This window comes from Patagioenas fasciata, chromosome 1 (assembly GCF_037038585.1).
Source record: "Patagioenas fasciata isolate bPatFas1 chromosome 1, bPatFas1.hap1, whole genome shotgun sequence".
In the NCBI taxonomy this organism is placed as follows: domain Eukaryota; kingdom Metazoa; phylum Chordata; class Aves; order Columbiformes; family Columbidae; genus Patagioenas; species Patagioenas fasciata.
Window position 1 is genome coordinate 122684943 of NC_092520.1, and position 26090 is coordinate 122711032.

The following is a 26090-nucleotide window of genomic DNA, read 5'->3' on the forward strand; positions in this document are numbered from 1 at the left end:
AAGTGCATATGCAATAATCGATCGGGAAGCTGAAGAAACAATTGGCCAGCTAGAGACAGAGCTTAGGTCATACTTGGTCATTTTCTCTGAGATGTGTTGCATGGCCCAATACAGTAGTGACTGTGAAGTAGCAATCAACTGTTACTACTATTGCACATACTACTTTCCCTACCTCCTCCAGCTACAACATCTGAGAGAGAGAGAGAGGGAGGGAAGGAGAGGAGGGGGACTGCAGAAAGTGAACTCAATCATGTCAAATCCTTAGAGTCCTCATTTTTGGAGATCAGAAGTTCTGCAGTTAAGCTTGAAAGAAAACATTAGTTTTATTCCTTCTCCAACTTCCATTTTAGTTAATTGCATGGTTTGCAGCTACTAACTCTTTATTTCCTGCCATAATTTACCCATATTCAAGATTAGTCACAGTGCATCCACTTGAGAATTTGTACTCTTTATCTGCAGGCAACCTTAACCATATAATTAAATATGGTAATGTGTGTTATCGCAATGACCTTGTCCTTGCCAAAATAAAACTGATGCTTTTACCCTCTAAGAGGTATTTTAAACTGCTGGGGAATTAGATTCTCTGACTGTATACAGTTTAAAAGAAATCCTGATACAATTTTTAGAGATGATGCAAAAGAGGTTTTATTTTCTCTAGGCTTTTTCTGAGGCTTTCATCTCCATCCAGGAGGGGGCAAAGTATCAGTCAATCAGCAGGTTGTGTGTGTCTCTGGAGACAGGCTGTTGAAAAAAAGAGGACTTGAACAAAGCAGCCTGTCTGCAGTTGTAGTTTGCATTCCTGAGCTGTGAGGATTGCCTTCCAGTTAATCGCTTTATAGTCTCTGTGTGAGTTGTGTTGGGGTTGGTTTGTTCCCTTTTCTTTCTGGAGCTGAGGTGTCTTGTTTTTCCAGATTTTGTTCCTTGTTCAGTTGCGCTCCATCTCTCTCGTTTCTGCACACACATCCTTGATTTCCTTATTTCACATGCAGAATGCGCACATTTGTTGGCTTGCTGACTTAAAACTGATTTTAATTCCAAACAAGAAATGTGAACATTAATTGCTTTGTAATTAATGTTTGTTCTGTGGTATTGGCTCAAGGCGCTGGAAAATTCAGTGGAATTTCTGTGGAATTGTGCATTTCCTCTCAGAAATATTTCTGTAGATTCCAGCAGGTGTTCATTAGAAGTTGCCTCACCTAGCTTGCTGTGGGACTTTTTAACCTGTAGATTGCTTGCATGTCCTTAGCTTTGTGTGATAAATTATTTTTGTTCTTGTATTTCTGAAAGAAGTGGGTAGCTGATCTGTTCTCAGATGATGGGCTCCACAACCTCCTTAGCCATCAGGGAAACAAAGAGTTACAGCGATGTCAGCTTTTCCTCTCCACCTCCTTTGACTGCAGATGGGCTGGCTCCAGCTTCGAGCAGCATGGCAAAGGTGAAATGAGAGAAGCCTGGTATGCATGGCAGGGAGAGCAGTTACGCTATTCTGGGTTAGGTTTAAGAAATAAGATTGATTTAGGACTCTGTTATTAGGTTTGTGAGAAGGTGTTTGTCAAGTCATCATGATACAGGTTCTCCCCTCCAGCCAGGTTTCTGTGTACAGCATACCAGCTCCACACGACCCTGAGCAGACTGCAGGGCAGGTAAGAGGCACCAGCTCAGCTTTACAGCAAGAGCACAGCAAATGATCTTTCTGCCCATTCTGGTGTGCAGTGACCTCTGTTTTTCATATGCAAATGGATCCTAATCAAAGTGATAACAATTTTTGCCTGGACTTGCATAGCTTGAAATGCATGCTGCAAACAAGCAGATGAGAAATACGTGGATTTCGTGTGTGACATATCTGATAACATGAAAGATGCTGTCTCAGTTTAAACCTCTCTAAAAACTAAAGGGACAAATATAATAAAATATGGCACAATAGCTCTTGTTTTGTTTTCTTACTAATTGATGCCTTCTTATGTCTTTCTCTAGGAAAGCCCGCACATTCACTACTGCCTGTCCTACCGAGAAGACTTGTGTCAGAAGTACCATTTCTTCAAGTGGATGAGGTTGTGTTTCTGGAGAAGGTGTCTTCTAGGAATATTGCCTATATTTTCTTTAATAGTTACAGTAATTGTGCTAGTCCTGCACTCTTCATTCTGTAAGTGTTACTCCCGGGTGTTGTCTGGATGGGGTGTGTATTTCCCACTTTGTAAAAGATTAGTAGGAAAGGCTCTGCACTAAGCAGCTGAGTGCATATTGCAGGTATAAAGGAGATTTTCCTTCCTCCCTAATGTCTTTGCTAAGGCAACAAAATGAATAACAAATAGCAGTTGATAGTTGCGCAAGAATAAAGAAGGTATATATTTTATCTCTAATATTTTTTTTGTCTCTACTTGTGGATATCGTCATTATGACAACTGTCATCTTTCCCAAGAACTTATAGGGATTAACTGTACATCTTCTATTCACTTTTTCAAAACAGAAAACACTCCTTCCTAGATCTTAATTTTTTGTCTTTAAAATAGTCTCTCCAGAATGATAGCACTGCAAAAATTGGAATTTTAACAATTAAAGCTTTCTAGTACTAATATCTATCTGAATTTGTACTTCGTCCCTCTCCTTCTAGGCTTTACTTCATCAATGGGACTGACTCAGCGCTGTGGCTATTATTGTGCGTTTCTCTTAAGAACTAATGCCAAGGACAAATACACATTTCTGCAAACCTCTTGTTCTAGAATCTTTTCCATAATGTTATTAGGTCTGCTAAATTTTTTATCCTTTTCTTTTTTTTTTTTTTCCCTCAGCTCCAGCTTTCTCCTTTGTTTATATTGGTGGAAGTGTAGAAATTCCTAATTTGACTTATACAAATGATCTCCATGATCCAAAGTCACAGAAATTCCTTCTACAAGCAGAAGCAATCCAAAATTATGTAAGTTCCAAGATAAGTTTAGCAGTAATTTAAAAATATTTATTACAGAATCAGATTGAGAATAGGGACAAGAGCTCAGTTAGTCAGTGTCTTTTTTTCTTCAAAGTAGTAAGTTTAAAGTTAGCAAGTGTTGTACACCTTTAGTAATGTAGTTAAACGATTGGGGCTGTGTGTCTCAGGGTAAGGCCAACATTTCCTAGGTAATAAAACCTGGGGATTTCAAGGTTATGGACAGATTATTCTTCTTAAAGGAATGAGGAGTTTATTTTTTATTTTGTTTTACTTTACTCAAGCACTCTTCCTTGCTACATTTTTCTCTTTGATTTTTTTTTTTTGAACTATAGCTCAAATTCAATGCTTAACTTTCTGTTTTGTTTTCCCTTATCCCCAACAACAATGCTTGCTTTCTTGCACTTCTTCTCTGAGTTCCTGTTTGTGAGATCAATAGTTTCCTGGGTACATGTGAACAGCAGTTTTAAATACAAAGCAGTTCTCTGTTAGACTGCATTTCCCGAAAGAGCTAATCTAGTGTTTCAAAGCTGCTTTGTACACAGTCAATACGAGTTGTTTATGTCCAGATTACATACCAGAAATTTTAATACCAAACCAAAAATACAAATGTATTCGCAAAAATTTATTTTCCATGGCTAATTATCAAGAGTTATCTCAATGGTCTTGAAATGTGGTATGACTTAAAAGTAATTTTTTTTAGTGGAAATGAATGCAAATTTTTGATCCTTATTTAATGATGGATAGTGCATGTATTATGGGAGCAGGTGAGAAAGGGGAAAAGAAGAAGTAAGACACATACTTTCTAGCATAAGGGATGATATTGACACTAAAATGTAACAATTTTTACAAATGTTTTCCCATTGTCTGATTGTCAGCTTGCAGAATCATATGAATCTTCCTTCTTGGGAAGGTACTACTTGAAGTCTGTAGTGGCTGCTTTCAGGTATGTTCTGTTGCAGCATGTGGTATCAATTTGAGATATTAAATTGTGTTTGTCTTTTTTTTGTGCATTTTAAATCAGTCATCTGGAAGAATATGCAGATCTCTATAACAGGGAATGAAAAATACAGAAATGTACCTAAGTATATGAGCTAAGAGCTAAACTGATATTGTGATTTCTGTCTTACCTTGTAGAATCGGTGAGAGAAATGAGACCTGAATAATCCTGTCTTGGTTTGTGGATTACTTTGTAGTCTATTAATCTACTTTAGATTTTTGAAATCACAGTTCAGCAGGGTTTTTTCTCTGCGACTCGCAGAATCTTGTTTTGGTTTCGTCTATTTAAATGAAGTTGCATTTTAACTTCTCGAAACAAAACCTAACAGTATAATTTTGGGCAGAGCATTTCACTTAAGCTCCTGGTGAGAAATGTAAGTACACTGAGCTGATGGTGATTACTATCCTGACAGACTTTGAAAACTTCCGAGAGGTCAGTCCATAGGCAATTTTGAAAGAAACAGTGTGATTGACTGTCTTATTGAATCAGTTAAGTAACACTTTGTATATGCACACATAAATGTTATTTATTTTAACAAGAATTGTATGAAATGTTTTATCAATGTATGGGCATAAAATTATATTGTCTTATGGTGTGAGACTCAACTAAAAATATTAAGGGAAATCTATCTAGAACTGTAATATGGTCTTAGAAGTGTATGTAATAATTTGGTAGCAGGTTCTGTAAAAATTGTTGAAAGGATTTTCTATGAGGTATAGATTTCAACCTCAGTGTGTTGCTCTTTAAGCAACATATTTTTGAAGTATTTCTACTCTACATAAAATGCAGTTGTTAAACAAGAGAGCTTTCTGCCAGTGTGCTCAGATGCAACCAAAAATGTAGATCAGTGGAAAGTGTGTCCAAAACACTAATTAGAATGTATTTATGATGCATTTTTTTTCTTCCACAGTGAAGCAGAGTCCGGACTTAGAGCTTACTACTGGAATATGTTCTGGGCACCACAAGATATGGTTGCTTCTCTTAAAAAATTAACGCCAGTGATACAAAAAGAAATCAGTATTAAACAAGCAGCTCATATGTTCAGTTCTTCTGGGGAGGAAGATTCTGATCTCATTGCAATGGAGATTTTTGGTAACAATGTACCTGTCATTTAATACTTACTTGGATTATTTTTCTTTCTCCAGTTTATGTTTTTGGCTTGTGTAGCTGATAGTTATTAAATTTCAGTTTCAGATTCCACAGAATATGATGTGATGCTAAAATCAGGTAATTATTCCTCAATCCCAACTAATGTCACTTTGGGGAAAAAATCCTGTAATAATAAAATGGCAGTTTCACTGTTATTCTTATATCTGAAGGGCCCAAGACCAAAACCAGACTAGGGTACTCAGTACTCGTGAGCCTGCACCTCAAATATTGTGTTTAGTTTTGGACCCCTCACTACAAGAAAGACATTGAGGTACTAGAGAGAGTTCAGAGAAGGGCGACAAAGCTGGTGAGGTGTCTGGAGCACAAGTCTTATGAGGAGCAGCTGAGGGAACTGGGGCTGTTCAGCCTGGAGAAAAGGAGGCTGAGGGGAGACCTTATCGCTTTCTACAACTACCTGAAAGGAGGTTGTAGCATGGAGGGGGTTGGTCTCGTCTCCCAAGTAGCAAGATGAAATTGCCTCTGGTTGCGTCAGGGGAGGTTTAGTTTGGATATTGGGAAAAATTTATTCATGTAATGGGTTGTGAAGCTCTGGAACAGGCTGCCCAGGGAAGTGGTAAAGTCACCATCCCTGGAGGTGTTTAAAAGACGTGTAGATGATCTTCTTAGTGGTTTAGTGATGGTGTTAGGTTATGGTTGGATACAATTCTTACAACCAAAATGATTCTATGATTCTATAACCTTCCTGGCCTTGCTTCACATAAAGGCTGAGATTGAAATACCTTACAGATTTTATTCTGATGTTCTTATTAGAGTGGTTGAAATTTAACAGTTCTCACTGAATTGCAATGAGCTGTGGCTCCTTTTCTGGGCATCTTTTAGAAAGTTAGTATATAAAATCATACGTATTTTTTTTGCCTTGTGACTAGATAATTTTGGTTATTCATAGTGCTCAGTCAAATACTGTGAGCTCTAATTCCCTTTGGCTCTTTCCTCCATATCAAGCACACCGCAAGGTTGACTTCATCTTCTTAGTGTTCTCATTGCATAGACAGGGGTGAAGAGAAAATGATAGAGGAGGTTTCAAGCAGAGGTGGTAGCAGCCTCAGCCAAGTCCCCTTCTGCTTGCTGAGCGTATGATGAGCCGATGGTGATGTGCTTTCTTAGCCAGAGCAGGGGGAGAAGGTGATGCAACTGCTAGGGAAAAGGGAATAGAATTGTAAAAGTATGGGAAGAGGAGATCAGAGGAGTCAAGAAGTGCAGGTAGGCAATTGTTGCCAGCTCTTCTGAAATTTTACCCATAACTTTTACTGTATTTCAGATATACAAGGTTTTTTTTAGCCACTGATCTAGCTTCTTTTGTACAACAGTATCCTTTGACCTGTATGCCAAGCCAGGTAACAACAGGACTCTAACTCTGATGAATCCCAAAAAGTCTTTTTATCAGTGGAGGCTGCGAGTTCCTTCCAACTATGTGGTGAGACTGGTAGTTATCACGTTCCATGGTGTCACTCCAGAGAGCTGTGCATCACACCACTTATCAGCATATGATTTCCTTCTTCCTCTGCAGAACAAGATCATTACAAGGTATGATAGTACAGAGCAAAGATGTTTCACTGAGCTGTACAGAAACTCTCTGAAACTGTGATGATATCAAAACTATATCAAACAGGCTTCCAAAATGTAAGAGTCTGGATACAACTTAATTAAAAATCTTGTATAAGACTATAAAAAGATCTTCCATGTTATTTCTGTGTCCATCCCTCTCCCCCTGCAATGAATTACAAATTCCTGTGGGTTTTATTCCACATTATGACTAATTTTTACTGGTTTTGATTTCATGCAGTTACTGTCACAACTCAAACAGTTACAGACTTGATTTTTTTTTTTTTTTTTAATATTGTATTCTGTTACTTCTAGAAAACAGATGCTTTACAGCAGTCCGGAAAAATCCCTGTTTGTAACAGGAGTGTTGTGCCTACAGAAGGCTCCATCCCCAGAGTCACTGTGAAGTCCATTTGCATTAGCAAGATCAGATGATCTTGCAACCTTCAGTGACCACACTGCTTCCAATTTTCAGAGTCTTTTTAACAAAATAAATAAGTTTTAGAATATGAGGATGGATACTTTCAAGGGGGGATATTTTTTTTTTAAGAACTTTTAAGTAAGGGCTAGATGAGCAGGCAGATTCTGTTAGCAGTGTCTGAAATGCACTTGCCTGATAGTGCTTCAACTTTACATTGAGTAGGCAGTCCTGTTCAGCCTTATTAACAGACTTCTGTCTCTCTTTTTATGCAACAAGGTACAAGAGTTTGCTGTTGTTGGCAGACTGTCAGAAAGGCAGGCATGGAGAGAAGACAGACTGTTTGTGAGGAGCTAGTCTCAGATTGTAGCACAGCATGAAGAAATCCATTCCTGATGCTGGGCTGCGTCTGCTCTGCTATGGGTTGGTTATTGCTGGAACTGTTACTCCATTGTGCATAATTAACAATGCCTCAGCTTTTTAGGAACCAAAAGTGTAGTTGGGCATGTGCATGAAAGCATGTGGAAGCTAGCAAAACCAATACAGGTGTATGATGTAACGTGTTCAGGGAACATCGATGCAGTAAGCTGTAAAACAGAAAGTTCAAGAACGTGCATTGACATCTGTCTGTCAAAGCATTAGAACATTGCTGGTTGAAATGTTTTTAAAAGCCCTCTGGTACCTCCAAAAAAGTCAACTTTTTTGGTTACTTTCATTGCTAGACTAGAAAATGTGTGGTTTTGCATATGCCTAATAGTTTTCTATTTAAGTTCAAGCAGCTAGTCACATACTTAAGACAGATGCAGTAGAACTAATTACAGTATATCCAATAGCCATGAGAGCCAGGAAATACTGTACTATAGCCATTATTCCTTGATATCCAGTTCTAGGATTACACACTATGACTAAAAAGATTCTCATTAGTTTCTGTAAACTGCAGTAATACAGCTATTCAGTGACAAATACTAAGGAGTGAGTGAGCAGAGATTGTGGCATATAATATAAAAGCAGACATCATATGTGGACAGCTCTTCTCATATGTGCTTGCCTTGCCTTTCTGATGATACTGTGACAAATGGTACAGCTAGAAGATAAGCCAGGCTGTCAAATGAGTAGAAGATCAAGATGCTGGAAGATTTCCATGTAGCAGTGTGGAGGGTGCTCAAACTGTTGATTTTTATAAAGGATTTGACAGGTATTACGATAAAAAGGATTTGATAATGTCTGCAAAAGAGAAGCAAACCAGAGATCTGTTGTCTAGTATCTCACATTAAATGGGAGCAGAGAATAGCTTGCTAAAAGCAGAAGAGTACTACTTTCAGTTTAAGATTAAAAAAAAATATTTTGATGCTGCCACTCTGGATCTCAGTGACAAGTCAAAGAACTTGATGTGGGGGTGTGACGGAAATACTCTTTTACTGTGAGATCTGATCTTAATTGTTTTAATTTGTTGTGCATAGACAAAGAAAAATATGTTAGAAAATTTTCACAAGTGGATTTGTAAAATTAATGAAAAGAAATCCAAAATATACTATGGATTTCAAAATGGAAGAAATATAAGAGTGAATCTACAGATGCAAGAAATAGCATCTCAAATTACAAGTGATAGTAAGTATTCAAGCTTGAGGATATAGACTAACTCATCATTATTTAAACAAAAGAACAATGAGAAGAAACAGTTGCCATGCATGGGGCTCCACATCTTGTGTGACAGCTTTTGTAACATCAAACTATTAACATGAATGTTCATAGATTGGAAATGCTGCACAATCTTGCTGCACTGGCACTTGTTGCCTTTCCAGTGCTACTAGTACTCAGTACCACTATCACTATTGAACTAATGTAATCATCTGGCACTGCCTTTTTGATGTTTCTACAGGTCTGAAAACTCCAGGGCACCTGTTAGGCAAGAATACCTGTAATGTTCACCCCGAGTGACCCAGCCTCAATGCTGGGAAACTCTAGCATCTTGTGTAATACCAATTGAGTAGAACAACAAAAGGGAAGTGGTAGCTAGGGGAATACTTCTGAAACACAAATTACCAGATCAGTGTTACTTCTGCCCAGTTTCTCAGCAAAGATAACTGGAATGTGGGAATTTTTTTAATACAATTTTTGTAATATTTCAGATGGTGTGGACCTGGGGCCTGGACTACTCCTGTTGTACGTTTAACTTCGTCAAGTAATGTAATGTTGCTTACCTTCTCACTAGACCGAAGAGAAGAAAGCAACCTATTAAAAGCTCACTTTCAAGCTGTTCCTAAAATCAGTAAGTAATTAATAGAAACAACCATCTGTTGCATGCACACTTATTCCTCTTATTGCCTCTGAAAACACTGATATTGCCTTAACATATCTGGGCGGAGGGAATGTTCACATTTAAGTCAGGGAATTGGCATTCTGGTCAACTTAAAAAATATGTCTGAGAAATTAATAAAGAATAGAGAATATACTTAGGTCTGGGACATTTCTTGCCTTCCTGATTACTGCTCAAGCCATCTTTCCCAGACACCACTCTTACTACACTGGTAACACTGAGCAATGGTAACAGAGCAGCCAGCCAGGTAGTGGTGCAGGCACTATATATCTAACCAATGCTAGATAGCTCCGGTGGCAGAACAGCAGCAGCAGTTGTATCAGATTTGGCAATCTATCCCCAGCTCAGGGAATGCGTGTATAAAGAAAATGGAAAACAAGAGCAAACACTTCTGATATATCTTTGATCCTTTTTTGAAAGCACTGTTCAGCCTAGTTTACTGCAAATGAGAAGTGTATTCAAGATCAAAGGAATATATTCTAAACCTATGGAATACTATGAATTTTGCAGGAGTTCTGGGTGATTAATGAAATATTATTTTGAACAACAAACTGTAGTATTTTACAGGAGATATAAGAGCTTCACAAATGAAAATTTAGCCACAGTTGTTTGGTAAGGTCCAAGTGGAAGAATTTTGACAATTGAACAAGTGATCATTTTTTAACTTGTGGAACAAATCATAGAGGATAGCATGTGGATAAACTTCTCCAAAGCTAACATAGCTAACAGCTTATGTCTCTGTGGATGCTGTTTAGGGAAGTACTCATCCTGCACACATTACAAATTAGAATTGCTTCATTCTCCTGAAGATGGGCACTACAAAAGGCGTATAGCCCAGGTTTTGCCACAAAATTTTGTTATTTTCAAGATAGTCCTAAATTCTGTTATATTTATATTTGCATTTACTATGTTATCTGAAGGGGAAAAAAGCACTAGGGACTGGATTTCTAGGAGAGTTCTTGGCATAAGATAAAATCTCAAAGATGCTGTTCAAATAGGGTTTAGATTTTCAGATTGAGAAATGACACACAAACATTCTAGTTTTTATGAAATTAATCAGAGTTTTCACTAGACGGGGCTAATTGGTTTTTAATTTTTGAAACTGTTTACAGAAAGATCAGAAGCAAATTGGAAGGAGGAGGTCTGTTGTGTCTGAATTTAATTGCTTCCACTTACCACAAAAGAACATTTCTAAAAATCACTATAGTAAGGGATTTTTTGTGCTTATACTTAACTGTAATTTGATCCAAAAGTAAGAGAAATGCAGAGTGATTGGTAAGTGGAAATTACATGATTTTCTGTTAGTACCGGCAAAACCTGAGTTTAATACTATCATAACCCATCTTCTAGCTCAGCATATAGAGGAGGGTTCTATTAAGCGAAGTGGGCTCTGCACTTTAGCCCAGCTGAGATAACTGTTCCTTGCTGATATATTTCTCTCCCAGTGTGTGGTGGTCATTATATTTCCTGGAATGGAACACTGAGTTCCCCTTATTACCCAAGCTACTACCCGCCAAACATTGACTGCAGCTGGATCATCAGAGTAAGTACCTGGAACTCTCCTAAGTGGTGATGCACCTTGCTTTATGTGATACAGACATAAATTGGGAGAAATGGTTTTTGATGTCGGTGAAATGAAGGTAAAACTTACTAAGACCACTGCACCTGACTTCTTCTCAGGCACCCATTTCTTTTCTGTCCTACATACAAGTGCCAGCTATGGGAGAGAAACATTGCCAGCTTCCAAAAGGTTGAGTATTATTAATGGCAGAAAGACTGTGATGGGTAAGATGACAACTCCTAGCAGCCAGCAAAAACTGCTAATAATCAGAGCTTTGCTTCTATGTCAGAAAGAAAAAATGGTCATGTAAACCAAGCCACGTATGATGGAGACCACACTGTATGTCCCTGAGCTCTGCAGAAACAGGACCTTCTCTCACTCAGAAATTCAGCTCTGCATTTCCAGCAAGGTCTTTCGAAAGACTTAGAATCTGCCTATGATTGTCACCAAATTCCTGGTGTGTTTACCTGTTGCTACATTAAGTGTTTCACTACTGGTTTGACTTTTCCTGTAAGGGAATACTCCTCATGTCTACAAGTTGGTAACAATCTCTACCTTTCACCTGCTCAATGAAAATTTTTAGCAGACTGTAGCACAAAACTCTCATTTGTATGCAGGAAATGGCAGAAAAAGTCTTTCAGCAACAGAGAGGTCATAGCTAATGCAGCTGAGTGACCAGCTACAATAGATATCTTTAATCTCTTGCTGACCTACAGGAACATGTGGCAGTAAAAACATAGCATGAACCTCAGATGTAGTGCTTTTACTGGCAGCAGGAAGGTTTGCACCTCTTTATCTGGCACAGTCTGGCTAAGGCTTCTAAGCACATTTAAAATAGCAAAGTATTTTTGTTTCTTCAAAGGTGCTTATTCGCATCATCAAAAATACAGTATATTCAATATGATAATAAGTAAAACAAGACTAGATTTACCACCTTAGAAGCCTGGGCCTTTTCATTGTGTGGATGTGTGTGTCAGGATATTTATCCTTTGATTTTTTTTTTTTTTAGGCACCATCACCTGGCTACAAACTCTCATTAAAAATTATGATAATGCAAATTCAAGAGAAGTCTCCAGGATCCAGTAAATGTGATAAAGACTGGTTAGAAATTGATGGGGTTAGGTGAGTAAATACACTATTTTCTGATATGTTAATTTGCACTTTGGTGTTTTGTACAACATCCTGTACTTAAGAAAAAACACCTCAACACTTCCAGTGCACAAAGACACAGTTCAACAAGAATTGGCATGCTTCCACTGAATTTTGGCAAAATAATATTCTTAATCCTGTCCCAGTACTGAACATTTGTCACCATGTTAATTTACACATCCTGCTTTTTCTACAGTGTTAAGTGTTTACCTATTGTGTTTTTTCTCCTCAAGAGCAATGGAAAAATGAAGGATTTTAAGCAGTTGCAGTTGAACTGTAAATTCCTGGCAATGGTCTTGACATCGGTGAAGAGCTTGCATAATCTGAAGTTTCATTTTCTATACTACTTACTCTTTAGTGAATGCAATGGTTTTCTGTAAATAAGACAAATTGTGATGTGTATTGTTTAAAAAAAAAAATGCAAACAAACCCCCAAACAAACAAAAACCCCAAACCTGACAAGAGAGTACTTGGAGTGATTTGCCTCTTGCAAGGGGCGTGTTGAAAACAGAAACAGCTGTTGGATTCGGCTGTATGTCTCCATTACTGGATTTGTAGATTTTGGGATCTGCAAACCCAAAGCGTGAAACCATGTGTGTATAGAAGTGGTTTGGATTTATAAGGCAGATTCTGATATTGATCATCTTGCTGTATTTTGTTTCAAAGTCTGCTAGTCCCAGAAGAATTGTGGAGTGGAAGACATTTGTAAATAAGCTTTCTAACACCTCTGTTGGGTTGTTTTAATGCTAATAAGCCAGCTGATCTTTATTGTATTGTTTTAAAGATTTTTGGCATTGGTACCCTTCAGGAAAAGGACAGGCAGCTGGATAGTAATGGTCAGTTTGGTTAGAAGTTAATTATTCTCACTTTTACCTTGCTAGATACTGTAAAGCTCTTTCAGAAAACAACAGACACAAAGAATATGGCTATTCTGTCACAATCAACTTCCATTCCGATGAACTGGTCACCCACAGAGGGTTTTATATTGAATACAAAGCCTTCAGTCACACCGATCGTAAGTGAATAAGCACGCACTTTAAGTTTTAATGAGAAAACTTCCAGTAACCGTACTTGACAGAACAACCACATACAGATCAACCTGCCTTTTTAACCTAATTGCAAGAAATGTTTAGAATGTTATTATGTATTTAATTGAACAAATAGATGTACAAGATTAGATAAAAGATGCTTTTACTAGCTAATACTTGTTTTCTAACTTCTAACAACATTTCTATAAAATGGGAAGTAAAAGTAAAATTTCCCAATTTCTGTCAGTCTAATAATTTTGCATTTTTCTTGCCTCTTAAAATAGCCAAGCTGCAACATGAAAATAGTGTGGTAGAGAGACTCTAAGCATGACTCTTCTGCCAATACAAATTAACCATGAATAGTTGGTCTTTTCTTTAAAATCGCAACTTGGTGTGCTCTGAATTGGGTTAGCCGTTTAGACAAAGTATTTAAATTTTCACTGAGGGCAAATGAGGACCCCTTGCTAGCAAGCGTTATAGAAATACGACTGGTTTTCTATAGACATTTTCTGACTCCCCAGTCTCTGTACTTCTGGAGCAATATTTTATTTTGGGGGAGCATAGAACAAGGATTTTCAGAAAATATATATATTTACTTGTGATATTTCTTAGGAAAGATACATCTGCAGTATGTTCTTTGTAAATACCTTCTTAGTTTCCATAAACAGCCTCTCTTTTTTTTTTTTTTTTTTTTTTTCCTAAGCCAACCAACTTCTTTTTTCCCAATTGAGATCTAGGTAGCTGAAGTTCTCCATGATTTCAAGATCAGTTCATTTTGTGAAAACTCTTCAGATCCTCGACTTCCTTGACTGAGTACAGTTCTGTTTGTCACTCACTTAGTAGTATTTATGGATTAAAATTTATACTAGAAATTTGTGCTCCGTGCCTTTCAGTATAAATAAGTGGCAGACGTTTTGTCCAGTCACTCTATAGGATTCAGATATTTTTAGGGATTTCTTTTTCTACCAGTATATGTCTCTTTCTGCTGGAAAAAGTTACAAACTGTGCTGTGTCCTGTGGTTACTCCAGTTACTGTCTCAGAAATGGTTTGGAGACAAGTCAAAGCCTACAAATACCTTTTTCTACAGAGGAAGTCCCCAGTGTTTATTGTGGGTACAGGTTTCTACTTTGTGTGTCCTCTGTTTCTAGTGCTGAACCAGCAAGCTCAAAGTTGTATAATCAATTCTTAGTCACAGTCTTAAGTATCTGTATTGAGGCTCACCAGGAGGGGTAGATTAGCTGTGATGTGTCAATATCAAGTCAGTACAGTGAGGGCATTTGTGGAGGGATATCTCGGAGAGCAGAACGTATTGAGAGAACTGGTTTTCTATGACATCCTTGCTTGCAGCAACAGTAAGATGGAGGAAAAAAAAAGATTCATTTTCTCCGACATCTTTAGTGTCTACAGCCACCTACATCAGATTAGCTTCTTGCTATTGTTTGGAGCCTGCCAAAGCATGATTATTAAAATCACAGGCTCTGCTCTCAAAGTTGATCTGGAAAGCAAATGCCAGCCATTGGCAGAGTAACTTCAGGGAACACAGAAGTGAACACAGATAGACTCTTGCTTTGAGCCAGTGATGACTGACTAATGTGTACTTTTCTTCCACCAGCATTACATGCAAGGCAGTAAAGAGGACTAAATGGATCCAGATTGGGCTTGATTAAACAAACATGGGACATACGTGTTTGGTCCTTTAATCTCATTAAACTGTTAATTTGTCTATGGTGCTACAGGGGAAAACATTTAATTTCTTCCACAGATCATCTGTGTGTAGGATTTGATTTTTTTCTGGCACATCTGAAAAAGCGAAAGAGAACAAACATTTTTGATTTACTGCAAAGAAGCACCTTAGCATCAATATTAATTGCTAGTTTAAGTGAAGTGAAAGAAATTATTGATGAAAGGCTGTTTCATAATTAATTTTCTAGATTTGAAAAGTGTTTGATAAAGCACTTATTCACATCAGAAATGAAGTGTAGAAGCACAGAGCTGAATTTCTACAACATCTTAATGTCAGGAAATTTGTATTTATAATACTAAGGAAAATGCCTAGTTCTGACTTTTTTTATTTTTCCCTCTCTCCCTGCTTAGATGTTCCTGTGTAAAACATATTACCTTGCCAAATTGAAGAGGTGTTCACTATCAGTAGTAATTATGTATCAGTGCTGATTCACTTGAAATGCTTAGAGAGAGGCAGTGAATGTTAATTTAGTTTTCTAAGTCTATTTAGGTAGATATTAATTAATTTAACTCAGACTACTTGATTAAAGTCTTTGACTGATCACACCAAGTAAGATAACATTTCCTTTTTAAACATTTGATCTAGCTTATAAATTATACTAGCCTTAGTTTTTAACAGCCATTTAAATGTTTCTTCATGATACAGTCCCACATTAATGCATTTAGACTGTGAAAGCCTTTCTGGTGCCAACAATTTCTTATTTTTCTTGCTTGTCCTTAGATGTACAGATAGAACATGCATTCCTTCAAGTAATCAGTCTGAAGGCTGAAAAGGCTGTTCAGGTGGTAGTGACGAATTAGATTGGAGTAGGGCAGTTATCTCTTGTTTGTGTTCTCCTGTAAAGAGCTTGTTCTAAGAAGTTTGGAGACTGGATGACATTCTCTCTAAAATATTGGTGGCTATCTTTAACATCACATGAAGGATGTGGGTGAAGATTTGAAAGTCTAGAGAAGAGGTTGTGTAATGCATCTCTTTAAAGAGTGAGAGAAGAGAAAAAATGAGAAGGAAATTTTACAGTGATCTTTACAAGTTAATCTTCCATAAAAATATTAGGCAACAAGTGGTCAAACTGAACTGTTTATAAACAGTTAAAAAAGTATTAAAAACCAACATGAAGTTTTTTATTTTGTTTTAGTTGTCTTCTGTGAGAGGATAAATAGAGAAGTTGTACTTTGACACTGTCTTGTGTGATAAACTTATCAGCAAGTAAAGGAAACACAGTGAGGGAAAAAAAAAAAAGGAAACTGTTTCCAGAGAATGATTGCAAATGACCCATTGCCAAATGGAAGGATATATTTATTGTCATTCTGCCAGTATCTGTTATGGGACATCTCATAATTTTTATTAGTGATCTAAATGATGGATTAGAGAAGATGCTTATGAAATAGGAGAAGTGCCACACAATAGAAAGAGGGACAGATTTATAAATTATCCTGACAAGCTGGAGAATGTATATGAAGAAAATGATATTCCGTTCAACAGAGACAAGACCTGAACTTTGGTAATCAAATCCACATGTGGATTTTCTGCTGAAAGATGGCTCAAAAGCTGGCTTGAGAATCACAAAATTATACAATTTTCTGTTTGTGTTTTGTGTTTGTTTGATTTTTTTGTTGGTTTTTTTTTGTTTGTTTGTTTGTTTGGTTAGTTGGTTGGTTTTTTTTAGTGTAAGGCAGTGTTTTGAAAAGATCTTCCCAGTCACCAGTGGGAAGGCTTCAGCTAGAGTACTGTATCCAAAATGGGCACTGCACATCAAAGAAGACAGGGAATAATAAAGAGATGCCAGAAAGAGTGACAGTAAGTAATCCAAGGTCAGAGACCACAACACAAGTGAAGTAATGTGACAAGTCTCTCTGTCACTAGAGGTTATCAAAACCAAGGGAAACTAATGTCTGGCAGAGATGGCACAGTAACATCAAGATGCCCTCTGGTAGGGACAGTAGCACATGGCTGCTAGCCAGCTATTTGGATCATAAAGCATTTACAGACCTTTCATCTTCTTTAGGTTGTAATCCAGAACAGTTGAACTGTGGTGATGGGAAGTGTAAGCATCAGTATAAGACTTGTAAAGATGATGACAGCTGTGAGGAGGACAGTGATGAAAACAACTGTGGTAAGTATGTATATTTTTAGCTGTTTTCCAAAAGATGATGGAAGGCAGAAGCAGGAATATACTTATTTTAGTGGATAAATATAATATTTCAATGTATTTTTTCATACCACAAAGTACAAGTTTTGTAACAGTGAAAACAAAACACACAGAGTATGACTAATTCTTGGGAGAGTTTAGACAAGAATTTAATGAAGCAAAATCCAAGGTAACAGTGATTTTATGTAAATGACCTAGCCACAGCTTGCTGGTGATCCCATTAGAAGAGCACTTTTTCCCCAACTGCTGCCAGATCAGTACCAATCAATGTAAGGTAGAGAGACATAACAGCTTTGAGACTTTTGCCCTTTGCCACGTACATGGTCTCTTTACTGTAGATCTATTATTGCTATGGGCATTGCTTGTACTACTAATGTCTCCCTAGTGACTTGCTGTGGTTTACCTTTATAATTTCTGCCTTGCTGTGAATCTTAGGTCCTTGAGGTAGCCAGGAGTATGTCTTCATTTGTTGGAAAAAAAAAATCCCTCGCACTGTTTAGGCGTCACTATAAACAGCTGATAATAAAAATGATAGTAATAGAAACCTGTTGCTGAGATACGTCAGGATTCCCACATAGTAAACTGTGATAGTGCTTAGCCAAAAATTTGTTGGAGGGGAGGTATAAAGTTCTTCTACAATTTTCTTAATGTTCGCTTAAGAACAAACAGGTTGACTTCCAGGTGATACCTACTGTGAAGATTTATAGTGTGTAGTACCAGTAGTGCTGGTGAAGGTACAACAACGGATCTGACAAGACCCGCTTGCTCATTTTGGAGTTCAGAAAAATAGGAGTGAGGACAATTGGAGGCTTTTCTGTCTTTTTCCTCATTGAAGACTGAAATTGGTGTGGTCATTAATCGGAGTCGGCCATACGCCCTGTCACCTCTCTGCAGAGGGACCAGTTTACACCAGTACAGACTATGACTTCAAGCAGACTGAAATGCGTAGCTTTGAACAACTTTCACCAAACATGTGACACTATCTTCTCTCTCCTATTTCAGCCTACAAAAGTTGCTCCCCTTATACATACAAATGCCTCAATGGAAAATGCTTGCTGAAGCCAAATCCTGAGTGTGATGGGAAAAGAGACTGTGCAGATGGATCTGATGAAATGAACTGTGGTGTGGTAACATTTATTTAAAACATAGCTAATGATTTAGGAAACTGAGTCAGGAATTTGTGCTATGTTCAAGCACTATTAGATTAAGAACTCATTAAATCAGATGTGAACTGAAAAAAAAAATCTCCTGGTAACATCTGTATGAAAATATCTATCTTGAATTTTACACTGTCTCATTTTAAATCTACTGATTCATTCTGTCTATACTGACTTATTTCAAGCAATGCACGCTTCCAGGATAAGCTGGTAGATCTTTGTTCTTATTTGAGCTGAATGAAATGCAGCCAAGGAGCTGTGTATGTTAGGAGGGAAAAGATACCAGATTTTACTCAAGTGAACTTTTGTAAACAACCCAGCTTAGAATTGTTCTTAAATGTCTTTTTGAGTTACTAACCTCTAGAAAGACATAAGGAAGGATAGGCAATGATTGGTTTATTCTTGACCTGGCCATTAAATGAAAATAGGCAAGTACCCTTTACCAACCACACAGTAAGAAAATACCTTTTTTTTTTTTCTTTTTACTTTTTTAAAAACTTTTTATTTTTTTTTTTTTCTGACAGCTTTGAGGTCTAGGGAAAAAAGTTTATGTGTTAAGCATACCGAAGTGAAATGACCTTGTGTTTTTTGTTACTATTTTATCCAAATACTTCTGTTAGCTTGTGGAAGACACCAGCTTAAGAAAAACAGAATTGTTGGAGGTGAGGATGCAAGATCTGGAAAGTGGCCTTGGCAAGCAAGTTTACAGATGGGAGCACGTGGCCATGTATGTGGCGCATCTGTTATTTCCAATAGGTGGCTCATATCTGCTGCCCACTGCTTCCTGGATTCTGATTCTGTGAGGTATGAAGAATTTATCCTGTTACAGGTTATTCACAGTTTAATAACCTTATAGTGTTGCTTTCAAAAGTCTGGAGCAACTATTCCTTGTCTAGATGAGTTGGTTCAGGGTATAACTCTGTGACATACATGATAGCAGTACATGAACCCTCAATATTGTATTCTGCTGGCTTCAAAAGTGCTAAGTATCCGGAGTAATTATTTTGCCTCCATCACCAGTGAATTCTGCATGATAAAACACACTCTTTTGTTAGATGTAAGTAGACACCATTTTTTAAGAAGGCAGGGATTTTCTAAGTGAAGCTATGGCCTTTCCTCCCAATAAAATGGCTATTTATTGATAAGTGGAGTGTAAAACTCAGCAATGTTCAGTTTAGGTACTGGAAATTGGAAAAGTATACCTCCTACATGTGACAAAAAGGAAAAAGAGTTTAAGAATACACTTTTCTGTCTTGTGAAGCATGGTGCATGTCAAGGAGTTGGTCTTAGATCTCTGGGAAATTATTATTTTCAAAATTGTAAGTAAAACCATTACTTAATGCTTTAGAAGACAGAGACTATAGCGCATCTATCTTCCTAAGTGATATTCTACTCCATTCACTTTGTTTTTTGTTGAACCTCATAAAAACCAGAAAAGTAGATAAAATGAAGTGAACAGACACTCTATTACTTTCCAATGGGATATTCTGAAAACATTCTCTTTACAGATACTCGGTTCCTTCAGGATGGAGAGCATATATGGGCTTACATACTATTAATGAAAAGAGCAACCGTGTAGTTGTGAGATCAATCAAAAGGATTATTGTTCACCCAATGTATGACCAATCTATCTCAGACTATGATATTGCCCTGTTGGAAATGGAGACACCTGTATTCTTCAGTGAGCTGGTACAGCCCATTTGTTTACCCAGCACCTCTAGAGTATTTGTTTATGGAACTATCTGCTATATAACTGGCTGGGGAGCCATGAAAGAAAATAGTATGTTCATTTCCTGGATATACTTATTGCAAGTTTGGCTTAATTTTAAACTCTAACAATAAAGTATCTGTAGTCATAAGAGAAAATACCTGTGGTTTACTTAGTAGTTCTATAAAAAGCTAGAAAATATCACCTTAGCTACAATCTGTGAATTCTGAATATTTGATTGGATGGCAGGTGATAAGTGCCAGTGCGCATACTTGGGTGTCACAGACCATTGAAAAGCAAATTATCATAGATTTACAAAAATCTGCTGCTTTTCATGTTCATGGCTCATTTTCTCTGGTGCATAGGACATAAATAATCTTACAAGTAAAGAAAATGACAACTTGCAACCATTGTAGAGAAAGAATTTGTCTCTAAGACTGTGTTTGACAATATGAGGCCATGAACAGCAATAATTGCAAAAATATTGTGGAGGTTTTTTTGTTTTGTCTGTCTTGACCAAAAACCATGTAATGTATGCCTCACGAAGAGTTCTACCTGTGCAGGTTAGAATCATAGAATTACAGAATAATTTTGATTGGAAGAGACCCTCAAGATCATCAAGTCCAGCACTAAACCATGTCCTTGAGAATCTCATCTATATCTTTTAAACACCTCCAGGGATGGTGACTCCACCACTTCCCTGGGCAGCCTGTTCCAATGCCTGACAACCATTTCTCTGAAGAATTTTTTCCTAATATCCAACCTAAGCCTCCTCTGGCACATCCTGAGGGGAACATGGTGCAGTAGGGAGGCAGGAAAAACAACAAAGAGTTGGAAATGGGCAGTGGGGAAACCGATGGGATCTTGGCCCCATCTTAGTGTTAAACAGGATCCAGCTTTGAAACCTGGGCTTAGACAGCTCCTCAGCATTGCAGTGGTCACTACAACTGCAGATACATGGTTCCTAATGCTTGATCAGAATCCATATGCTATGGTAATTCTGACTTTCTTAATATGCCTTTTCTAAGAAAGATTTAAATCTACATAATAACATAATAGCCTAATGAAGTTCAAATGGCTTTACAATTGATGACTTCTTACAATGTCTTGCTTTTTTAACAAAATAAGGTAGGTAATATTTAAAAGTCAATATAATGGCACATGAAGAAAAAGCTTATTTTTCTATCTTGCCTGTTTCATTCCCAACCCACTCTCAGAGTCAAATGAACAACCAACCCAAAACCTAGTACTTCCTCTGATTGTCCAGGTGTTGAAAAGATTGTATTCACTGTTAGGCCAGATACTGGACATCTGGTGCCAATACTATAGTAGAGAATTAAGCTTTTAGTATGCCTTATGAAAGTGAGAGGATGGAAAAGAATGTAGAAATTTCATTTAGTAGGACTTGGGCAATGTTTGGAGCACAAGCACAGTGTAAATAACAACAAAAAGCTTTGGGTATAATTTGAAATGGCATTCAAAATTAGTTAATAATTTGCGTGGCTTTTTTACTACTTCATGGCAGAATAAGCTCATAAGAGTAAAGGCTAAGGAAACGGAAAGATGGTGCACAGGGACTTCTAAGTCTGGAGGGTAGTATGGACAACCGCTTTCAAAAGCTTAGGACAGACAGCTTGAGGACACCTGTCATCAGCTGGGTTGATTTGCAGCAATTCTCTTTTGCTTTGACAAGTGTTATCTCTGTTAGAAAACTCTACTGACATAACCTCTCCAATACTCTTTTTTTCTCCTAGGTCATCTTGCCAAAACACTGCAGGAAGCTCGAGTGAGAATAATTAACCGAAGTGTCTGCAACAAACTGTATGATGATCTTATCACTGCACGTATGCTGTGTGCTGGGAATCTTAATGGTGGCGTTGATGCATGCCAGGTAATCTGGAACTTGTAGAAAAACTTCAAAGGAATGTTTGCTTTCTTCGGAAAACCGTTCAGAGTTGTGGGTTGTTTGTGGTCTTTTTTTTTTTTTTTTTTTTCCCTTAGTAATAGAGTGAGATATCTTGGATGTGTGGTTAATTTAACATCACAATTACAGACTCTCCAAAATAGGGAAAAAAAATTGGCATAGATAATCTCTGAGTCTCTTGAGAAATGTTGCTTTACAGAGACAAGGGGTAAAATGTGTAGTAAAGAATTATTTTTCCTCTTCAACAGTTACATTTCCTAGAAAAGAACACAGATGTAAAGATAAAGGGAGCAAAGTCAGAGCCATCTAAGATTTTTCTATTAATACTGACTTTTTTTCTTTTTCTGGTGTCTCAATGTGGGATTAATAAAATACTCTAATAGTATGATGAGTAATGTATTGTTACAGATATAAATAAATAAAAAGACAAAGGTAAGCTAAGTCTGGTAGATGCAGTTGTGATGCTGCCCTTTAGTTTCCCATGTTCATTCATGTGTATAATTACAAGTTTTGATTACATTGTGGTATCATAAATTATATGACCTAGTTCATTTATACACGCAATCAGAAACTGCTCTTTGGATCTACTTCAACTGTCTTGACTCTTCCTTTATTCTTGCCAGTTGTTAGACTAGTTGTGTACTTTAAAATTATTATGATGAATATTCACTTTCAAAATTACAAACATGGTCATTATACCAGTTATTGTATAAAGGCAGAGAAATGTGTTACTGATTTTTAGACTGTGTAATCTGATAGAATTTTTGTGTAATATAAACAGTTTACTATTTTAATGTAGTAGGACAATTTTTGGAAGATTATTGCTCTTAATGGGTCAGATTTCTTTACACGCAACAGACTATTTTCAGGATCTTCCTGCAGTATCTAAGTTCTAACTCATTGAATCACTATTTTTGTTAACTTTCTGTGCAGTTTGTGTATAATCTTAGACCTTGGATCTGTTTTGGAAAACATGTTGTTTTAGAGGCTTGATGTTCCTCCAAAAAAAACCATTGCTTAAAAAACGCCCTTGAATTTTTAGATGGACATTTTAACTGATTTAGTTAGGTACCATACTGGACAATCTGTTTTCCAATGTAATATGTTGCGAGTCAGCACTGTGCCCTTGTGGCCAGGAAGACCAATGGTATCCTGGGGTGTATTAGAAGGGGGGTGGTTAGTAGATCGAGAGAGGTTCTCCTTCCCCTCTACTCCTCCCTGGTGAGACCCCATCTGGAGTACTGTGTCCAGTTCTGGGCCCCTCAGTTCAAAAAGGACAGAGAACTGCTGGAGAGAGTCCAGCGCAGGGCAACAAAGATGATTAAGGGAGTGGAGCATCTCCCTTATGAAGAAAGGCTGAGGGAGCTGGGTCTCTTTGGTTTGGAGAAGAGGAGACTAAGGGGGGAATCTTATTAATGTCTATAAGTATATAAAAAGGTGAGTGCCATGAGGATGGAGTCAGGCTCTTCTCAGTGGCAAACAATGATAGGACAAGGGGTAATGGGATCAAGCTGGAACACAAGAGGTTCCAATTAAATTTGAGAAGAAACTTCTTCTCAGTGAGGGTGACAGAGCACTGGAACAGGCTGCCTAGGCGGGTTGTGGAGTCTCCTTCCCTGGAGACATTCAAAACCCACCTGGACATGTTTCTGTGTGACCTCATCTAGGTGATCTTCTGAGGTCCCTTCCAACCCCAAACATACTGTGTGTGATACTGTGTGTGTTTGGTTCAATGTGCTGGCCTTCTGGGCCTTTACATTTTTAGTCTGGGTAGCATCTCTGCTATTTCTTTTCTGTCACTAGTGTATTATTGCTAGAGAGGAATGATGTCAGCAGCTCAGGGAATCCCCACAGCACCTGAAACCCCTTTAATAGTGTTGCAGACTTGTGGGCATCCTGATTTGTTTCATTCCTTCATGGACACATAAGCGGTGTGTGTACTGCACAGGTTACGTGAAACTTCCAAACACCCTTCATCTTTAGAGGATGTGAGACTTGGAGAGAGAAATAAAACCTCTTTCACATTCTGTTTTTCTTATCACTTGAGGATGTTTTTTAGCTTCGGTTCCTCTTTTCAAGATCCTTCCTCTCTCCACTGGCATACAGCCCCTTTGGTCTTTCAGAACTGGCTGTGTAGTTGGCCAGACTGTGCAGCCTCCTTTCTCGAGTCTCTTTGAGATCAGCCTCTTGGATTATCAATATTGTCAGTATGACAGCAGTCTGAGAGAGAGAGGAAGGACTGTTCTGGCTTCTTATCACTAGATAATTTTGTTTGTTTGGATGATGAAGGTTTTCTGTTGTTACTCTTATCTTGGTATGTGTCTATCTTCTGACCTCTTCCATGTTTTAGCTCCAACTGGGTGCAGCAAACCAAGCCCAGGGTCAGCTTGGAGGCTGCTGAATGCCTTGTGTGCATCAGGAATGGCCCCAGAGCTGAGCTGCATCCGTAACTGCTTGGAGTTCTGTGAACTGGGCGGTTCTGTTCTGTTCACAGAAGGCGTGCAGGGTTAACACAACGAAGGACACAAAGCGTTTGTGAGGCCAAATACTTTTTGATCCAGTGAACTGAACTACATGGGAATTTTTACTTTTCTAAGTTGCTGTACAGACCTGCATGTTCCCTTTGAGAACCATGCTCTTATATGCATGTTCCCTAGTCTTTGTTCATTCCTCTCCCTCTATGAATGTAGACACAGTCTTGATTATGAAACTTGATAATACTTAGTTATGCCTGGTTTGTTCATTGGGTTTGGGTTGTTTGGGGGGGTTTGTTTAGGGATGTGTGATATTTTTCTGTTCCTATTTAATACACAGTCTAAGAGTTCTGTCTTCAACCTGTGAACAATTTATAATCAAATGGTAGCAGAATTCTCACTTTCCATCCTGTCTTCTCATCTCCCCATTCAGCCTGTGATCATTTGTTTTATGAATCCTGTAATTGGTCATTAGCCATGAATAGTTTTTTTAAAATTCTTCTTACCATTGCTTTATATTAGTGTGTTACTTTCAGAAGTTAAAATAAATTGAATAAATTTGACATCTAGCTGGGTAGATTCTATCCAGAAATGAGATTCTAATGTTAAATGGTAATTTAAGAAAGAAAGGGACAGGTATTTACTGTCCTTAGGTAAACTAACTTCTGTTTCAGCTCTGTGTGTGTGTATGCATGTGAACTAATGGTTGAACTCCCATCATTTTAGGGAGATTCTGGAGGTCCCTTGGCCTGCACAGGAAAGGGAAATAGATGGTACCTTGCTGGCATTGTGAGCTGGGGTGAAGGATGTGCTCGGCACAATCGTCCTGGTGTATATACTAAGGTGACGCCACTTTATGACTGGATTCGTCAGAAGACAAACTGAGGTGCCAAGGAGGAAATGCAGATTCTACAGTAGTCTATCATGCCTGTCTCTGATGATTTAACATGAAAATGCCGTGGACTGTTTCCTCATGAAAGCATGAAATTTCTTAATGAAGAAACTCTCATTTGTTGTTCACCTAGCAGAGACTGCCCAGATTCAGAGCAACTTCAGATGCCTTATGGATTCACCTCCCTTATCCTCAGCAGCAAAACCAGCACTGCTTTAAAAGCAAAATAAAATGGATTAGAACCTGTAATAAAATTCCAGCCAAATCTCTCTTTTGCAAATCTTCTTCCCTCTTTCCATCTCCCTTGCTATCCATACATTTTTCCACACACACGTATCTGGATATTCATGGCCACGTCCCATAAATACTCAACTCATATGTATTACCTTAGTGATGTTACAGGATTCTAAATATAAATAATTATTTAATGTTTCTTAAAAATACAAATACTATAACCAGTATAGTGTACAAAGTTGAGATTTATTCATTCTCTATTTATGCTGCCACTGCACAACTGTTCGTTTCTGGGCTGTAACTATTGGGCTGTCTCTTGTATTTTCCTAAAAACATCAGAGACATAGCTCAAAAATGCTAGGATGCAATACATTTTTATCAAAGAACTGAAAGAGCATCATTTAGGTTCTTTGGGATGATGTTAACTAGGAGGAAAGAAATATAATTAATTAAACAAAAGGAAATGTTTGTGCTTTCTTAAATTCTCTTTATAATTTGAACATAGCTGTAGTGTCTGATGTTTGCAATATGTTTCAAGGGTATTTTCCAGGCTCTGGTTCTGGCAAGCTTTGTGAATTTTAGCATGGTCCTTGTGGGATTGCATTGCTTTTCCTGATGTCCTTGGTCTGCAGCAAACAGAGTTTCGGGGTCAGGATTTTCATTTTGTATCTTCTCCTGGGTTGTGCCCACACGGCTACA

General features: G+C 37.7%; 1 protein-coding gene across 1 annotated transcript; it reads left to right on the forward strand.

Moving 5' to 3' along the window:
- Positions 1-1562: 1562 nt before the first annotated feature.
- LOC136107563 (suppressor of tumorigenicity 14 protein-like) lies at positions 1563-25477 on the forward strand. The gene is made up of 17 exons (XM_065848689.2): positions 1563-1643; positions 1975-2143; positions 2790-2914; positions 3802-3869; positions 4834-5015; positions 5112-5150; positions 6401-6617; positions 9183-9322; positions 10816-10913; positions 11941-12053; positions 12962-13095; positions 16859-16966; positions 18005-18124; positions 18780-18963; positions 19668-19939; positions 21622-21758; positions 24992-25477. Exons 1-17 carry the CDS (start codon positions 1563-1565, stop codon positions 25148-25150), a joined length of 2346 nt encoding a protein of 781 aa, XP_065704761.2. The 3' UTR covers positions 25151-25477.
- Positions 25478-26090: the final 613 nt, after the last annotated feature.

Bases quoted from the DNA above. Each gene is read 5' to 3' on its own strand.
- LOC136107563 (XM_065848689.2), top strand. From the start codon at position 1,563: ATGATACAGGTTCTCCCCTCCAGCCAGGTTTCTGTGTACAGCATACCA. The intron at 6,618-9,182 runs GTATGATAGTAC...GTAATATTTCAG, and splicing joins CAGAACAAGATCATTACAAG to ATGGTGTGGACCTGGGGCCT. The intron at 12,054-12,961 runs GTGAGTAAATAC...TTACCTTGCTAG, and splicing joins TTAGAAATTGATGGGGTTAG to ATACTGTAAAGCTCTTTCAG.